The sequence below is a fragment of the Onychomys torridus genome, chromosome X, assembly GCF_903995425.1.
Source record: "Onychomys torridus chromosome X, mOncTor1.1, whole genome shotgun sequence".
NCBI lineage: Eukaryota > Metazoa > Chordata > Mammalia > Rodentia > Cricetidae > Onychomys > Onychomys torridus.
This window is the reverse complement of record NC_050466.1, coordinates 124,932,394-124,949,113: the sequence shown is the minus strand read 5'-3', so window position 1 is coordinate 124,949,113 and position 16,720 is coordinate 124,932,394. Positions and strand designations below refer to the sequence as shown.

Sequence of the window (16,720 nt, the reverse complement as noted above, 5' to 3'; positions counted from 1 at the left end):
AGGAAGGGTGTACTGAAGGACCTGGGAGAATCCCGAGTGGACCCAAGGTCAGAGGCCATCACAAGACCCAGGGCCGTCAGGATAAGAATCCTACATGCCCATGAGGTCCACAGCAAAGCACCTGCCAGTTATAGGTCACTATTTCAGACCCAAGTAGCCATGAGTCAAGGGTATCCTTGCATCCTCAGGAATGAAGAAACGACCATTACTGATGGATTCAGAAAACTCTTTGAAGAGGCCAAAGCTTTGGATCATAAATCAGCATCCCAGACACAACAATCTGACGTCCTGGCCTTTAGCATCGTGTATTTTTCAAAGCAAAATGATACAACAGCACCAACCAGGATTATCAAGATTTAGGAAGAACTCCAAATAGAGGGGAGAGAAGGGGATCTAAGCAAACTTACCAGGCCGAGGATCTGCAGGATGCTGAAGTGGTAAAAGAACATGAGGCCCGTGGAGAGAAGAGCCCACCGGAAACTGCTGAGGGGCTCTGGGGTGTAAGCACCTGGAGGAAGACGGGAGATGGTGAGCCCAGGGGAAGAGTGACCCACTGCTCCTCCTCCGCTCGCTCGCAGGGGTGCAGGTGCAGAGGTCCCAGAATCTTCCAAGGGCCTCAATGCTTAGCTAGGAACTATTACCATGGTTCTCGACCCTGGTTTCTGCCAGTTGATATTACACCATTAGAAAGAGAGGTTTCTGTTTTAGTCTAAAAGTAACTCATGATTATTGAAGGTGATTTAGAATTTAAAAAAAAAAGTAACTGGAAAGAAGATAGAAGCAAAGGAGGAAAGCATTCCTAGCACTTGATTCCTAGCCTAGAACCCTCACTAATAACATTACTGTGTCTCCTTTGTCATTTTCTCCATGCTCCAGGATTAAGTTTTAAAATTTATACTTAAATTAGTACTATCTATCTCTATATGTAACTGTCTTTGTGTTTATATTTATTTCCTTATGATTCTAAATAGCATGACACAGTAGTTGAAATGTTAATGTTGAAATCAGATAGATTTGGGCTCAATTTTATTGTTTGTTTGGTTTCGGTTTTTCCAAGACAAGGCTTCTCTGTAGTCCTGGCTGTCCTGGAGCTCACTCTGTAGACCAGGCTGGCCTCGAACTCAGAGATCCACCTGAGTGCTGGGATTAAAGGCGGGCACTGCCGCCGCCGCCGCCACTTGGCAGATTTGGGTTCAAATTTTGACTCTACCATTCATTAGCTGTTTGACTCTGAAAAACTTTCAACAATTTTGTAAATCTTACTTGCCCATCAAATTGGGATGGTGGTGTCCCCAAAGTCTGGCCCAACATGACTGCTCAATGAGCATTGATGTTCTCTTACTGTCAACCTTCAATCTAGAGCCCTTATAAGTGCTTCACCCAGTGGTTGTGCCATTTCTCAACTACCAAACGACTCTTCCCAGAAACACCAAGTCATGTCCTTCCTCTCCTACTACTGCTGGGAACTACTGTCCTTGTAGGCCTGCCTGTATTTTGGAGCTTACAAAGCAGGGATATGGTAGACAAGATGCTGCAGGTATCTCTCTGGTTAGGCACTGGGAAGGTGTGCTTCAGAAAGGGACCTGAAAAACACCTTCCCATGCCCCAAACTAGGGGTGATGCCATCTCCTCCTCCAGCAGTGTTTGTCCACGCCAGCCTTTCACTGATTCTTTCTTTTGTCCAACAGTTGTTTGTACCTTGCAGATTTGGTAACAAGGCAAGGCCCCAACAGTTGGAGAAATACAGGCAATAATGACAATACAGAAAGCTGGGGGTGGGGTGACTGAGATCAGTGCTTCCAGTTATGGGAAGACAAGACTCAGCCTGCGAGTGGGAGGTGGAGGTAGGGTAAGGAATCTTTCTTTCTTTCTTTTTTTTGGAGCTGAGGATCGAACCCAGGGCCTTGCGCTTGCTAGATGAGCGCTCTCCCACTGAGCTAAATCCCCTTCTTGATAGAGGCAGCATTGGAGCAGAGTACTGAGAAACGAGTGGGACTTCAGGAGGGCCCCAGGCCTTTGGATGTGCACCCAGGCAGACCTGAGACGGGCAGTTCAGAGCCCTATGGTAAGAGTTCGGTGGCAGTAGTGGGTTGCGGTGTGCGGGTTCAACAGGTAAACTTGTGTGTTGTTCATGCCTGGTGATCTGATTCCAGGAACCAAGTAAAAATGCCCGACGTGGTGGGGCACATCCGTAATCTCAACACTCCCATGGTGAGATGGGAGGCAGAGACAGAATAATCCCCTGGAAGGCTGTGGTCCAGCTATCCCAAGAGAATGCAGCCCAGCAGAAACAAGAGACATTCTGCCTCAAAACATGGTGGAACAAGAGAACCAATTCCCAGAAGTTGTCCACTAAGTCCACATGCATGTTGGGCACATGCTCGTACATACTCACATAAATACATCTTTCTCACAAGCACATACAACTCTCTTTCACACACACAAATAATAATAATAGCAATAATAATTGCGATAGTAATAATGAAATAATTCAGTACAGTCATGGAGAGAGTGTAATAGAGGTAGTGAGTAAGCAGTTAGCAAAGCTGGTCTGTCCCAGGCTGGGCCATGTGGGCCTCAAGGAGCTAGGCTGAGGGCTTTGGGCTACGTGCGTCTGTTGACCTGCAAGGTCAAATATGTCATGTCTTACAAAGATTCCAGGAAGCAGGAGCATGACTAGGACTCAGAGATCCTCAGGAACACTAGAGACTGGTATCCAGCCCACACCCCTATTTCTAGAGAGTTCGGCTACCACTTAGTTCTGCCATTGCTAGACTATGGCTCAAGAGGTGCCTGTTTCTTGCTTTTTCAAAAGAAAGCCAGAAACATGAAACTTTATGTGGAATGTCCTGATTTTTAAATGCAGGCAACTATTCAAACTGTTTTAAGAATGCTCAATGGGCCAAGCAAAACATGTATTCCAGATGGATTTCAGTCCCTACGCAGCCATCTCCGACAGAGCCACCACTAGCTGCAGGGAGTTTGAGGAATGTGAGTTCTGGTCATTCAGATGAGGGTCCCCAGGTCAGTTGAGAGCAGAGAGAGGAAAGGCAGGGTGCCGACAAGGGGGCTGCTCCAGGAGCCTAGAACAAGGTTGTTTCTGCAGGGAAAAGCAGCAAGGTAGAAGATGAAGAGAGGCGTGAAAATCACAAGGATCTGGTAGAAGACAGGAGGGTGGGCCTGAGGAGGAGGAAGGGCAGTAGTGACTCTCAGAGTCGTACTAGTAGCTGGGCCATCACTGGATTGGTGATACATACCATTTATTGCAATGGCGAAGACAGGCAACAGCTGATTGAAGCAAGGGTAAGGAAATGGCCAAGTCCACTGTAGACAAGTTGAAAACTGAATAGCTGTGTCTAGGGAACATCCACATAGAAACATTCCTGCAGGGACTGTGTAGACTCTAGAGTGTGATGGGTGACATTGTGGCTACCTGGAGCCTAGAAGGGGGATATACTTAAATCCCAGTTCTATCACTTAGAGATTTCAGAGCTTTGGACAAATCGCAGTATCTCTTCCACTCAGTTTTATTCATCGTCTAATGGAAAAGGCGCCAACTCATTCCCAGAGCCATTGGTCAGATGAGCTAATACAGGGATTTATGATATGAGCCACAATCTCCATGAAGAGGATACGGCGAACATCCAAAGATGGGAGGCATCATCACAGAGCAGAAAACAAAATCATGGACACATGCACACACACACACACACACACACACACACACACACACACACACAGAGAGAGAGAGAGAGAGAGAGAGAGAGAGAGAGAGAGAGAGAGAGAGAGAAGGTCAACAGCAAGACACTAAGGAACAAGTGCAAGACGGGACAGAAGGCCATAAGTGAAGTGACTGAAGCCAGGGGATATTCTGTGACGTTTGGTCTGGCCATGGTAAAATGTCTGTGGTTTATGATTTTGTGTTCGCTTATATTTGTAGCTATCTTTAGCCACACTCGGCCCATGTGTTGGACACACCTTTGGTACCCAATGTTCCACACAGTCTTTCCAACAGCCCACACAGCACTTGGTTGGGAACAATGCATTGAGCAATATACTGGGAGTGTGAACACTGGTCTGTCTGATAAATGAGTGCGGCCTGGACACCACATTGTCGCCCCAGATTCTGAGGGCACATAGAGGAAGAAGAGACCTGGAAAGCCTCCATTCATCACTTTCTCAGCTGCCTTTTCCTTTCCTCTGACTTCTGCTCAACAGCTGAGTGGCATTGACATGCCTCAGATGCCCAGTGTGGTGCAGGAATGGACTTACGTGTGTGTGTGTGTGTGTATGTGTGTGTGTGTGTGTGTGTGTGTGTGTGTGTGTGTGTGTCCTCATCCAGGAGTGAGCTCAGCAGCCATAGTCCTAGGGAAGAAGCGACTGAGGATTCAAGCATAGGACAGTTGTCCCTTCTCTGTGCGTCTCATGTTGTGTTGTGTGTTCTGAGATACTATCAGGGGACATGTGTTTCAGTGGTCTCACTGACCCTTTCTTTGCAAAGCCCCGTTGTACCATCCTTTTTGTGCTGTGCCAGCTCTCTCAAGCAGACTGACTGTTGATGGACGGAGGAGCTCTCCCTAAAGCTCCCCTTTTTCCTCAGTCCTGGACGGACAGTGCACTCTCAAATGCTCACTTCCTGGGCAAAGGGGTGGCCCGGACTTGCTGGGGCATCATAAAAATTACTTTGATTCAAGGCTAGTACTGTGAAGACTATCTTCAAACACGTATAAAACCCAACCCACAAACCACCCTTATCTGTACAAAGCTATTTAGACTTGTTTTCTCTGTAATATTGAGAAACTGGAAACAAACCAAGTAGGGAGATAGGTTAAGCAAACTACAATCCCACAATATTGTGTAACAGTCCACTGCCATTCAAATGGCAACCAGGGTGTCCATGCATGAAGAAACCAGTACCCGGTGAGTAACAACAAGTATAAAAGGCAGAACATCAAACAGTACGGACATGAAAGAAAAATACAATGTAGCAGCTTAAAAACAAAGGCCCGAGCAGGGGTGTCAGGCATCCTCATGTTCCCCAGGGGAATGGCCCTGAGCAAATCACCCTTCCTTTAAAGTTGTTTTCTGGGTAGGAACTAGAGATAGCAGCATCCACTTCTCAGGACTGAGGAGTAGGAGAAGGCGTTACAGAAAGCAGATCCAGCAGCCGCCTAGCATGGAGCTTTTTTCACCCCAGGGATCACAGGCATCCAAACTCATGCACAGGCCGGAAGAGGAGGGGTATTCTGGGAAATGGGGAAATGGTCACCTCCTCTGTGAAGGGAGGCTGCCTGTGGCAATGTGATCCAATCTTCCACTGCCTTGAAAACACACACACACACACACACACACACACACACACACACACACACACAGTAAAAAGGCATCCTGTGCACTGATGCACAGCCCATAGGGATATATGCAAATTGTATGCAAACCCACATAATTCTCTTTGCTGGATACCTGGATGTGGCCCTTGGGATAATCTTAGTGAAAAACCTGTTTTCTTCAAAAGGAAAACAGAAACTGAATCACATTCAGGAAAATTCAACACATCATAAAACTCGTATGTGACATTTTTCTGCTAGCATCTTCTATCCCAGGAGGAAAGAGGCACGTCATCAGTAAAGGTAGGGGGAAAGCAAGCTAATCGTTTCTGTAAAATTGATTTCTGACAGAAGGAAGCAGTAGGAGTACTGGGAACCGAGGCAGCAATTGCTCCAGCAGTAGCAAAGACCCCCAGAGGCCCTCACAAGGGATCTTTCTCTCCTCCTACACTCTCACTCAGGGAAGATGACATCAAGGACTCGATGCTGGGTAGGGTAGCCTGCTATTATCCCATCTTCTTGCTTCCTTCAACTCACAGATTTATTCGTGCTACCCACTCATTCAATATCTATGACGCACATTAGACTCCATGGCAAGAGTGGGGACACAATCTTGGCTAGCTCCTGCCCTTGACAATCTGCTGCAGTTGACAAACACAGTGAAGGAAGTATGTCAGTCCTGGGGACTCTGAGGAAGGGGAGAAGCTGGTCATAGTTCAGGAGATTTGGACAACAGGAAGCAACTGGGGTAGGATATGCCTGAAGGGACATTCTAGGCAAAAGGTATATAGCCTGAGAAGAGGTATATGGATGTCAATGGCATGTCATCTGTGTGCAATTATGTACAGTTCCTTGTTACAGCAGAGCAGAAGAACACAAGAGGTGTCTGTCATGTGTCAGGAGGTAGCTGGAGAGACAAGAAAACAGGACCTGGAAAAAGAAGAGCCTTGTTACCCAGGCCAGAGAACTTGGCCTTTGCCCTCTATACTATGAGAGGCCACTGACAGGTAATCAGAGATGAGAAGATCGGATCTATGTTTCAGGCAGCTGGCCAGCTCTGGCAGTAGGAGAGACAGTGGGCCCGAGGGAAGCAGAACCGAAGACAGACTCAGAGACACTGTCCTCGTGACACAGATGGCTTGGCCTGTTGTCAGACATAAAGGAGAACCATCTACAGGAACTTCCGGGTCTGTGACTTCAGGAATGGACAGGAGGTTTAGGGGAGAGATGAGCTCAGGTTAGGGCACAGCACTGAATGCTGTAAGCTGTACCAGGAGATGCCTCCACTGGGGGCTGCCCAGGTCTAGAGCTCGGGAGAGGGAAATGGTTTGGAAACATAGCTTGGAATGTGGCTAAAACTGACAAAAAAAGGATTCTACAAAATAAGGTTGTAGTTGTAAGAATAGGGGTCAGGAAAACAGCAATATTTAGGTGGCTAGAAAAAAAGAGAGATCCATTAGAGGATGAACTTGATGAGCAAACTATAGAAGCAGCCACAGAGCTGGAAGAGAGGCGTCCTAGAAGTTGGGAGAACACAGTTAAAGAAGGACCAACAATGTTAAACACTCTCTCTTTGGTACTGGCCACTAGTCACATGCAATGGCATTTATTTAAGTGCATCAAACCAAAGATCTGTTTCCTCAACTCATGCAAGCCATATTTCAAGTGTTCAATAGCCACATGTGCCCAGTGACTGCCACATTAGACAGTGCAGACACAAAGCATTTCCGTGACCACAGAGAATTCCAGTGAGGATAGCCTTCTCTTATAGGGGTGGCAAAGTCAAGTCAAGACAAACATTCCCCAGAGTTCAGACACATGCTGGCCACTGGCACTCTCTGCTCTGGCAATTTCAGGAAAGGAGCTATGAAAGAACGAAGTGTCAGAATACATTTTCCTGCTAAACAAAGTAAGGAAGTGAATTCCAGGAAAAGGTATCAGAGCATAAAACTGCATAGAAATGATCAGCCAACCCCCCTACATTCTCATTCTCTTCTTGGAATGCCTCCTGCAGCCTCCTGTTGTTTTCTTTTTTGTTTTGTTTTTGAGACAGAACCTCTCATAGTCAAGGCTGACCTCCAACTTTCAGAAATGCCCCTGACTCTGCCTCTCCAGGGCTGTGATTATAGGTGTGCACAACACCTGATTCAACCTCTATTCTTACCCAACAAACCTCTCTGTACCAGTCCTCTGCTGTCCTTGACAATGCTCTCTTTGGAACTCCACGGCAGCCTGTTAGGTAGAGCCATGATCGCTTGCTCCTTCCAGACTGCTGGGCCTCCCTCCACCCTGAAAGCCCACAAGCGCCGGTGGGCTGCAGAGCTCTCTTCCTGTCTGCTGTCCACTAGAGATGATGACCCTTTTGCTCTGAGAATACCGAGACTTGCCTGGCTTGGTACCACTCTCTCCCAAACCATTCCCGTGCTATGCCTTGCTCACTGCTGCATGTCCCTGAAAGAATCTTCCAGGATCCCCTCAGTTCCACAGTCTGTCCCCATGACTACGCTTTGTCCATTCACTTTCAGGGTCGAGCCTGACACCCTGTGATGAGGAACAGCTACATCCTCTCTCTGATCTCAAAGACAAGCAGCTCCCACCCACCCCCCACCCCCGTCCTTAGCCAGCACTATTACCTTTCCTGCTCACTTCTTCCAATCATGACTCAATCTGGTCTTTCACACCAATAGAATCTGGGGTGCATTCATTGGTCCTACCATCTTTTCACTCAGCAGTCTCCCTTCCTTTCTTAAATCCCTTGCCCTGTTATTACGATTTTCCTTTGCTGACACCTTGATCTTCTCACTGTGGCTGGAAAAAAACTCCTCTGCCCTGGTTAACTTTCCTCCTCTTTCTCCCCTCACCTGTCCCTACACAGCTTAATGTGACCACAGAACAACAGTGGCGCGGACTGTCCTCACGTCCCATTTCTGATCACAGACCTGAAGCACATCTTTCGCGTTGCCAGGCAATCACGGTATATTCCCCTGCCTGGTCACCCTCTCGCTTTCTGAAGTCGCAATTTAATATCTTCTCCACTCTTCTCGACCCTTTAATCCTCTCTCCCCAGCCTTGCTGTCAACCAGTGACCTGGGTGCCACTTCCTACTTCGCCTAGCAAAAGAGAATTACTCCAGACATCTCGAGCCTTCCCGAACACATGTATTCACCTATGCACATTAACACCTGTCTGATCTACTCTGCCTTCATCTCTGTGACACAGAAAAGCTGTGAAGAGAGGGTCTCAGTCAAGGCCAAACTTTCCTCTGGGACCCTGATGCTACTGCCTCATCCACCCACCACTGTGCAAGGTTTTTTTTTTTCTCCTACAACACTTGTTTCCTCTTTTATACTGGATTATTCCTGTGACCACGAACACAAACTAAGCACACAGAGATTGCTCTTGTTTAAAAACAGGCACTTCACAGCTCCCTAGAGCTCCCAGTAACTGCACGACCCTCCTTCACAACAAAGGGAGAACTAGCCACATCTAGACGGGCCTGTGTGGTAGCTACTAGTCACATGTCATTCAGAACTTCTAATGTAACTAGTTTGAATTGAGCTGTGCTCTTGGTATAGGCACTGGATAGTAAAGCATATATACTAAAATATTCCAGTCATGATTTTATATTGGTTATATTTGAATGGTAGCTTTTGGATAAACTAGAGATAATAAGTTCTATTTCTAATATCAATTCCACCTGTTTGTCTCTATAATTCAACTATTTTCAGTGTGATTATGAACACCTGAAATTATATACATGACTCACATCATATTTTTTAGCAGACACTCTGGTCTATTCTCCTCACCCAAATTCCTCTCTTCCTGCTCTCTCTTAAACCCATTTATATTGGATTTTTCTTCCTCCTTGACAACTGTTGCCATCAAAGTCACAAATGACCTTTTTATTTCTAAATCCAGTGACTTCGGGCCTCATCCTATATACCAGTTTATTCTTAAAACACTAGGCACTTGGTTTCTGGGCTACTGCTCACTCTCAGCTTTCCTCCAGCCTCCTTCCCTGCTTCTCAGCCTCCCCTGTCATTTCCTCCCCATGGTGCTGATCTTGAAATGATAGACAGGACCAGGCTGCAGAACTCAGAACTCTGCTGTTTACTTTGACCCTATAATTGGTGTCAACACATCTCATGGCTTTAATACAATCCACATGACTCCAAAGTTTACATCTCTGCAGACCTCCACCCTGAGCTCTAGAATCAACAGCTAGTGGGTGTCTCAACCAAACTTCTGGTCTTAGCTTATCACTGTAGTAAAGGCTGCAAGTGAATTCCACTTTCTCAAAATCCAAACCTTTCCACTACAACTTATCTGTGTGAGCAACAGGGCCCAATCACATGGCTTCCTTTAGCCAATGGGAACTCACCAAAGAAAATTCAATAGGAGGTTTGATGTGCACTTGGGCACTGGGGGTTGCCCTCTTTGAAACACTACCCTGAGATCCTCATGGCATGAACAACTGTGAGAATAAAGAGTCCCAGGCATCCCAGGGGCCCAGCTGGGTCAATTCAAGCTATTTTAATAAAACACCATAGACTGGATGCCTTAAACAACAGAAATCAATTTCTGAAAGCTAAAAAGTCCACAATCAAGGCATAAGACAGTTGGTTTCTCTTTTTTTTGGATTTTCGAGACAGGGTTTCTCTGTGTAGCTTTGTGCCTTTACTGGAGCTCACTCTGTAGACAGGCTGGCCTCAAACTCACAAAGATCCGCCTGGCTCTGCCTCCCAGGTGCTGGGATTAAAGGTTTGTACCACCACTGTCCGGCGACAGTTGATTTCTATGGAGGGATCACTTCCTGACTTATAGATAACACCTTCTTATTATGTCTGCCTCATGTGACCGAGGGGGTGGTGTCAGTTCAAGATCTGCCCCCTAACAAGGGCATTGATTCCTTCATGGGAGAATATCTTACAATTTCATCTATTCCTAACTGTATCCCCAAGACCCAATTCTTGAGTACCATCATATTGTGGGGCACAGCTTCAATACATGAATGATCTTAGATAAACTCACACATTCAGTCCAGAAAGAATGGGCCAATGGGCCCACCCAGTTGTAAGAACGAATGTCATTATTCTAAGTCACCAAGTTTTAGGGATGGTTATTACTTAATATTACTTAATTGAAACAATGGTCCCCCACCGAACCAAAAAGGAAAAATGAAGAAAGGCAATACACAATCCCAAACACTTTTCTTATCTCCGTAAATGGCCATCCATCTAATTTGATCTGATAAAACTCTTAGACTCACTCTTGGGCCTTCTTTTTCTTTCTCATCCTGTATCTGATTCATCTACAAACTGTTGGCTATGGTGATATTTTGAACAAATAAAATTTACCTGAAGATCAGAGGACAGAACAATCCACTGGATTAAACATAGAGGCCAGGCAGTGGTGGCACACACCTTTAGTCCTAGCACTTGGAATCACACACCTTTAATCCCAGCACTAGGAAGGTTGAGACAGGAAGTGATATGGCTGGGCAGAGAAAGGAATACGAGGTGGGAGGAGACAGGAACTTGGGCTCTTTCCGGCTGAGGAGTTGGTGAGATAAGAGGTGGTGGCTGTGGCTTGTTCTGTTTCTCTGACCTTTCAGGCTTCACCCTGACATCTGGCTGGCTGTACCTTCAACATGTTCTCAGAACCCAACAGCTTTTCCCTACCGCTACTGCATCCTAGTCCAAGCTACCATCATCCACTTCCCCAATTGTTACAGAAAGCACTTACATTTCTTCTGCATCCATTGTCAAACCCGTGCACAGCCAACCAAGCAATGCTTTACGATTTTAAAGTTTTCCCTCAAAACCCCTCCAATGACTTCCCTCTCATTCGCCTATTAATTTCACCCGTTTTTCTTAGCTATTTTTAGTGTGATTTTCATCTCTAACTTCATGTCCTACTATTTCTCCCATCATTCATAAGGAACCAGCCACAGTAGTTTATACACAGTTGCTGGAATAATCTATAAACATTTCTGCCTCATGGCCATTACACTTGTTATCTCCTCAACTTGCCATATCTTTCCCATAGAGACCAAAGGGCTTTTTCTTTTGCCAGCTACCCTTTGCTCAAATGGTACATTGTAAGCGAAATGTTTCCTTTAAATGAAGCCACCTCATTCAAAACAGCGGCCCGCCCCTAACCCCCCCCCCCCCCCCCCCCCCCACCCCGCCATGCAGCAGCATCCCATACTTCATATTATTGCCTCTTGCATTGCACTTAACATTTTGAACTTATGCACCATTTTCCTATTTCTTTACTGTTTATCTCCACCCACATGCATGTAATGTCTATGAAAGCAACGATTCTTGTGTGTCTGGCTCTTTGTGTTTGAAAATCTCAGTGGCTACTACACTGCCAGACACCATGTGGGGATTCTATAAATATTTGTTGAAAGAATGGCCTAAGGAACATGCTTAAGCACTTCATATAGTCGAACATGCTTCATTAGACTTGTGTGATAGAGACAGAGTAATGGACTAAGGTCAGTTCAAGGAGAATCCAGCTTACTACTTTACATTCTTGGGGCATCATAGATTGATCATGATGAGACTATGTTAAAATGGGGGTTCTGATGCAGGCATCTGGGCAGGGTCAGAGCTCTTGAATTTCTAACCAGCCACTGAGCCTCAGGCTACCCTTGTACCAGTAAAGACTAGAGTTTGTAGACTCAAAGGGAGAGCAGACTTGGGAAGCTGAGGAGGAAGCTGCAACAGGAGACTGAGCAGAGGTGGTCTCACCTGAACTAAGAAAGTCTAGTGGAGATGGATTGAGGTGAGATTGGCAGGATTTGCTCACCGGCTAAATCAAGCTGGAGATCCTAAGAGTTAAGAGCCGCTGATTAACTTTCAACCTCTGGCCTGGCTAAGAAGCTACTTACTCAGTAAGACTGGAAACTTTGGAAAAGGTGAAGGTTTGGACGTAAGAAAGAAAATGACAAGGTTAGCTCCTGATAATGATGCTATCTTATCTTCAGTGCCCTATGAATTAGACAGCTAGCTCCATTTCTGGATTTGTAAGCCTTGGTCATCTGAATATGTGGTGCTCCCCACAAAGATGTGGGTGGATCCAGTGTCAGGACTGCATCATGATTCTGCTATCCTAAATCAATGGATTGATCCACTGACAAGATTCACAATCTAATGGACTTACTGCAGGGAAGAGGCTCACCAGAGGTAAGTCTTGGAAAGATCAACCTTTTCTGTGTCGCTCTGCTTCCTGCCATCATGAGGTGACAATCTCCGCCCTGCCTAGGTATGCCCTCACTGAGGCGGTGATCTGCTTTATCATGTACAGGCCCATAAACAGCAGAGGCAATTCACCATGGGACAAAAACTCAAAAACTATGAGTCAAATTCTAACTTCCCACCTTTTACGTTGTTTCTTCTTCAGGTATTTGTCACGTGACAAAACAACAACAACTACAACAAAACCTGACCTAACACAGCTTGAATTGCCCAGAAGCTATCTTCGTGTGGTACAACCCCAAGATGACGATGGATATCTGACTCAATGTTTTCAGTCACCGAATGTGGGCTCAGGCCAGATTTCTTTCCCCCAGGCAATGGGTCAAATGAGCCCCATACCCACACTTAGTATGATTTGTTTATTACAAAGGTAGGGGGAGTTGTGTGCTTCCAAAGGAGGTGGATGTGCTCAACACGTACCCCAACAAGCTAGAGAGCCTGCACAGGCCAAGTGTTGGCCTCACTGTGTGCGGTGGGAGCTGACTGGCCACCAAGCCTGTGACTGAGGCATCATAAAAGCCCATCTTCATCTGGGTATGACAGCCAGCACTTAAGGTAGAGTTCTGAATAGGTACAGACTCCAATGGGTGGACCCAACCTAGCAGAAATTTGAGAGTTGAAAGAGTCAGCTCCCAACTTCTATTCTTTGCAAGTTGCAGGTCAAAACCTCTCAAAGCCTGAGGGATTCTTTAGCAGGAAACTTCCAGACCCTCCCTAACTTCTGGAGACAGAAAAGGTAAAAGCATGGAGGCACTCTGAACAGAAGTGCTATTTAAACACAACACATGCTGCACAGCCATGTTGTACACTGAGTACACACTGAGTCGGCCGTGAGATGTGAGCAAGGAGAAGCCAACTCCCGAACCATTTGAGTCAATGAGGCTTGACGTTCAGTCTGTATCAAACATTCTGAGGGCGGAGACTCAATCTTCCATGGCATGGATGGCTGGTGAAAAAAAACAACAACCAGTTTTTGGACTCCACCCAGCAGCTTCTGATCCAGTGGCTCTGAAGAGTGACCTCCAAACTGGTCTAAGAACATGCACTGTTATCAGGTTCCCTGGTTCAGCTAATGGAGGGGCTGCTCTGTCCCAGGGAAGTTATAGGAAATGCAGGTTCTTAGGGCCTGCTTCCTGGGACTCAAACCCTAGAGGTGGATCCTGCAGTTGCTATTTAAGTAACAAGTACCTCAGGGTGACCCAACACTCAGATTTTCTGATAACACAGGAGGGTCACTGATGTAGAGAGAGGGCCCTGGAGCCTGAATCCAAGAGGCCTGGGGAAAGCCACCAGAAAAGGGGGAAACACTGTAGCCAAGTAGGAACTGCAGTGTTTTCTGGAAAGTGATAAAATTAAGGCAGAAAACACTTGACTTAAGCTTTTGTTCCCACAAAGTCCCAGTGACATCCTCCTTAGCAGGGAAAATTCAATGGCCTTCAGAGTCTCCTACTGCCCTATTGTGTAAGGCCCAGCCCTTGGCCACTGTTTAAATTCCTCCACTCAGCTCCCCTACACCCCTACACTCATCCCTCAGGAGCCTTCGGCCTTTCTCTGACTTTCTCAGCCTTTCCTCTGGCCTTGTCCAACAGAAAAACAGAGTGAGGAAACCTAAATGATAAGCACTTTCCCAGAACCTTAACCTTTGCCAGCCAGGATGGGCAATGGGCACACAGGAGCAAAGAAGCAGGAGAGCCAACCTGGACGCCGCCGAGAGAACATTCAGGGCACTGGTGAAGCCGTCCTAGGTAAACAAAGAACTTCCATTCTGAGTGGTCCAGGAAACCAACTAGCAGAGAGGCTCTGCCTCAATTCTTGTGTTGCTGAAGAAGCTAGAAGCCAAGTGGAGAAGTAGCTTCCCCAGATCACATAACACCAGGGTTCTTAAACCCCAGTCTCCCGAAATGTCTCCCCAAGGGCTGCTAAACTGTTAAACACTTCAAAACAACCACTTCCTCACTAGAAAGACCCCATCTGCCAATCCTGAAGCTAGAGCGCCCTCTAGTGTAAGCAAGCGGGGTTTCCTGCAGCCTAGAGACCAGGCAATATACACCTCGTTTTCTATATTTATGTTTGAAAAACATAAAATAAAGAGCAAAGAAATCCAAAAGGTAGCACAGCTAAAAGGATTATCAAAATATCTATAATGTTTTGTAACCCAGGTATGTTTCTTTATAAACGCATGCTCTAAGATTTAGCAACAAAGCTGACAGTCACCCTAATTTCAAAGCACCGATGAGCGTTGGCATATTTGGAGGTGGCTGCAGCTATTACAATGTGATAGGAAGAAGACGGTGTTGGCCAGTGACAACAAAGTCACAGGTGTAGCTAACAGACCTGGTGCTTACAAGTTCCCCCTTAATTCCCGTCGGGAGAGCACGGGCTAAGAAGCCCTGCCTAAGTAAAAGCTACCTCAAACTACCTAAACCACCCAATCTGTCAAGAGTGCCGGATGAAGACAGACAGGAAAATGAGGAGAGCTATACTGAGTTGGTCGCCAACCTAGCAGGTAGAAACGGAGCCAGTGGCTAAGGCTATGCAGATACTCTCCCAATCAACCCTGTGGCTTTTCTCCTAATCATCCCACTATGGCATCAGGAAAAGGGAAAACCAGGCTGCCATCAGCTACTACTGTGTCTGCCACCTTTCTCCAATGTCCCACTCACGTCTTCACACTAAGGAGACTGATAGGTCTCCCTAGGGTGCAGCTCTCAGCAGAGGCCACTCTTTCCAATCCTTTTGTTCCCACTGGCGGCCTCCAGGCAGAGGAAATGTAGTGTCTCTGTGCTTGCTGTCAATGCTCATTCTCCCATCCTTCTCTCCTTTCAAGACCCCACTCTTCCAGGGCTCACGGTCATTAGCAACTTCACCCAGGATGAAGATTACGTGAACTGCAGTCCCCCTTTTCACACACACCCCTCTCCCAACGGTCCTCAGAGAGATTTCAACATCCATGTGGGTGCCTCTTCTAGTGTCCTCACCTGGTAGCATCATGAACCTCCACAGTTCTGCTGGGCTTGTTACATAACCTGCCATCGTTCTATGGGCCCCACTTTGGCTAGAATAATCTGACCACAACCTCTGACGAGTTCAGCTTTCATATCCTCATTCTTACAGTGTATGGGCCCCTAGACCTCCTGGTGACCACTGATTCCTTGCTGCCCTCACCCTGACACACACACACACACACACACACACACACACACACACACACACACACCCTAGTTTCTCCGCTCTTTCCTGGCCTCCCTTCTCTCCAGCCCAATGTTGTGGGATATTTGTACACTGTGTGAAGGTATATTGCTGTGATTGGTTTAATAAAGAGCTGAACAGCCAATAGCTAGGCAGGAGGTACAGGCAGGACTTCCAGGCAGAGAGAGGAAGTAGGAAGGAGATAATCAAGTCATACAGGAGATGCCAGGACTCAAGGAGACAAAACAGGAGGTGCAAGATGGAAGAGAGGTAACACCATGTGATAGAATGTAGATTAATAGAAATGGATTAATTTAAGTTATAAGAGCTAGTTAGAAACAAGCCTAAGCTGTAGGCTGAGCTTTCATAATTAATAAGAAGTCTCCATGTCATTACTTGGGAGCTGGCTGGTGGGACAGAAAAAGACTCATTACAGCCCAGCTTGGATCCTTTTGACCTTAAACTCTAGCACCAGCACCTTCAACTTGATCTAATGGGCAGAAGGGACTTTTCATCCCTCTCCTTACACTCTTCTATTACCCTCACACTATGTAATTTCCTGGGCATCTCTCATGCTAAAGGTGGGAGCTGAAGAAACTGCTGATATCCTATTTTATTGGATTAGTAGGCAGGGTGTTGGTACACTGACAAGCAGAGCCATCCCCATAATACTCAACAACTTACCCATCACTACCTATGCAAGGCACTACTATAAACACTTTCTACATATGATGTTACGAAATGTTCATTACAACTCTATGGAAAGACCACTCTTATTCTTATTTTGCAAAGAAACTGGAGGACAGAGAAGTTAAGGATCCCAGCCAGTCACACAGCTGCGAAGGAATAGAAGCAGAATTTGAAAACGGGCGATATAATTGCATAGTGTGCAGCACACACTTTTTATCATGTACATGTCAGTATAGCCTGTCTCTGGAC

The 16,720-nt window shown here is 46.3% G+C and overlaps 1 protein-coding gene across 8 annotated transcripts in view; it reads right to left on the bottom strand.

Moving 5' to 3' along the window:
* The window catches only part of Tmem164 (transmembrane protein 164), a 278,095-nt gene that overhangs the window by 118,801 nt on the left and 142,574 nt on the right, over positions 1-16,720 (bottom strand). For all 8 annotated transcript variants that reach the window (XM_036174091.1, XM_036174085.1, XM_036174088.1 and 5 more), the window contains one exon: positions 408-508. In XM_036174091.1, the coding sequence (XP_036029984.1) occupies positions 408-508 (101 nt within the window). The remainder of the gene's footprint in view (positions 1-407; positions 509-16,720) is intronic.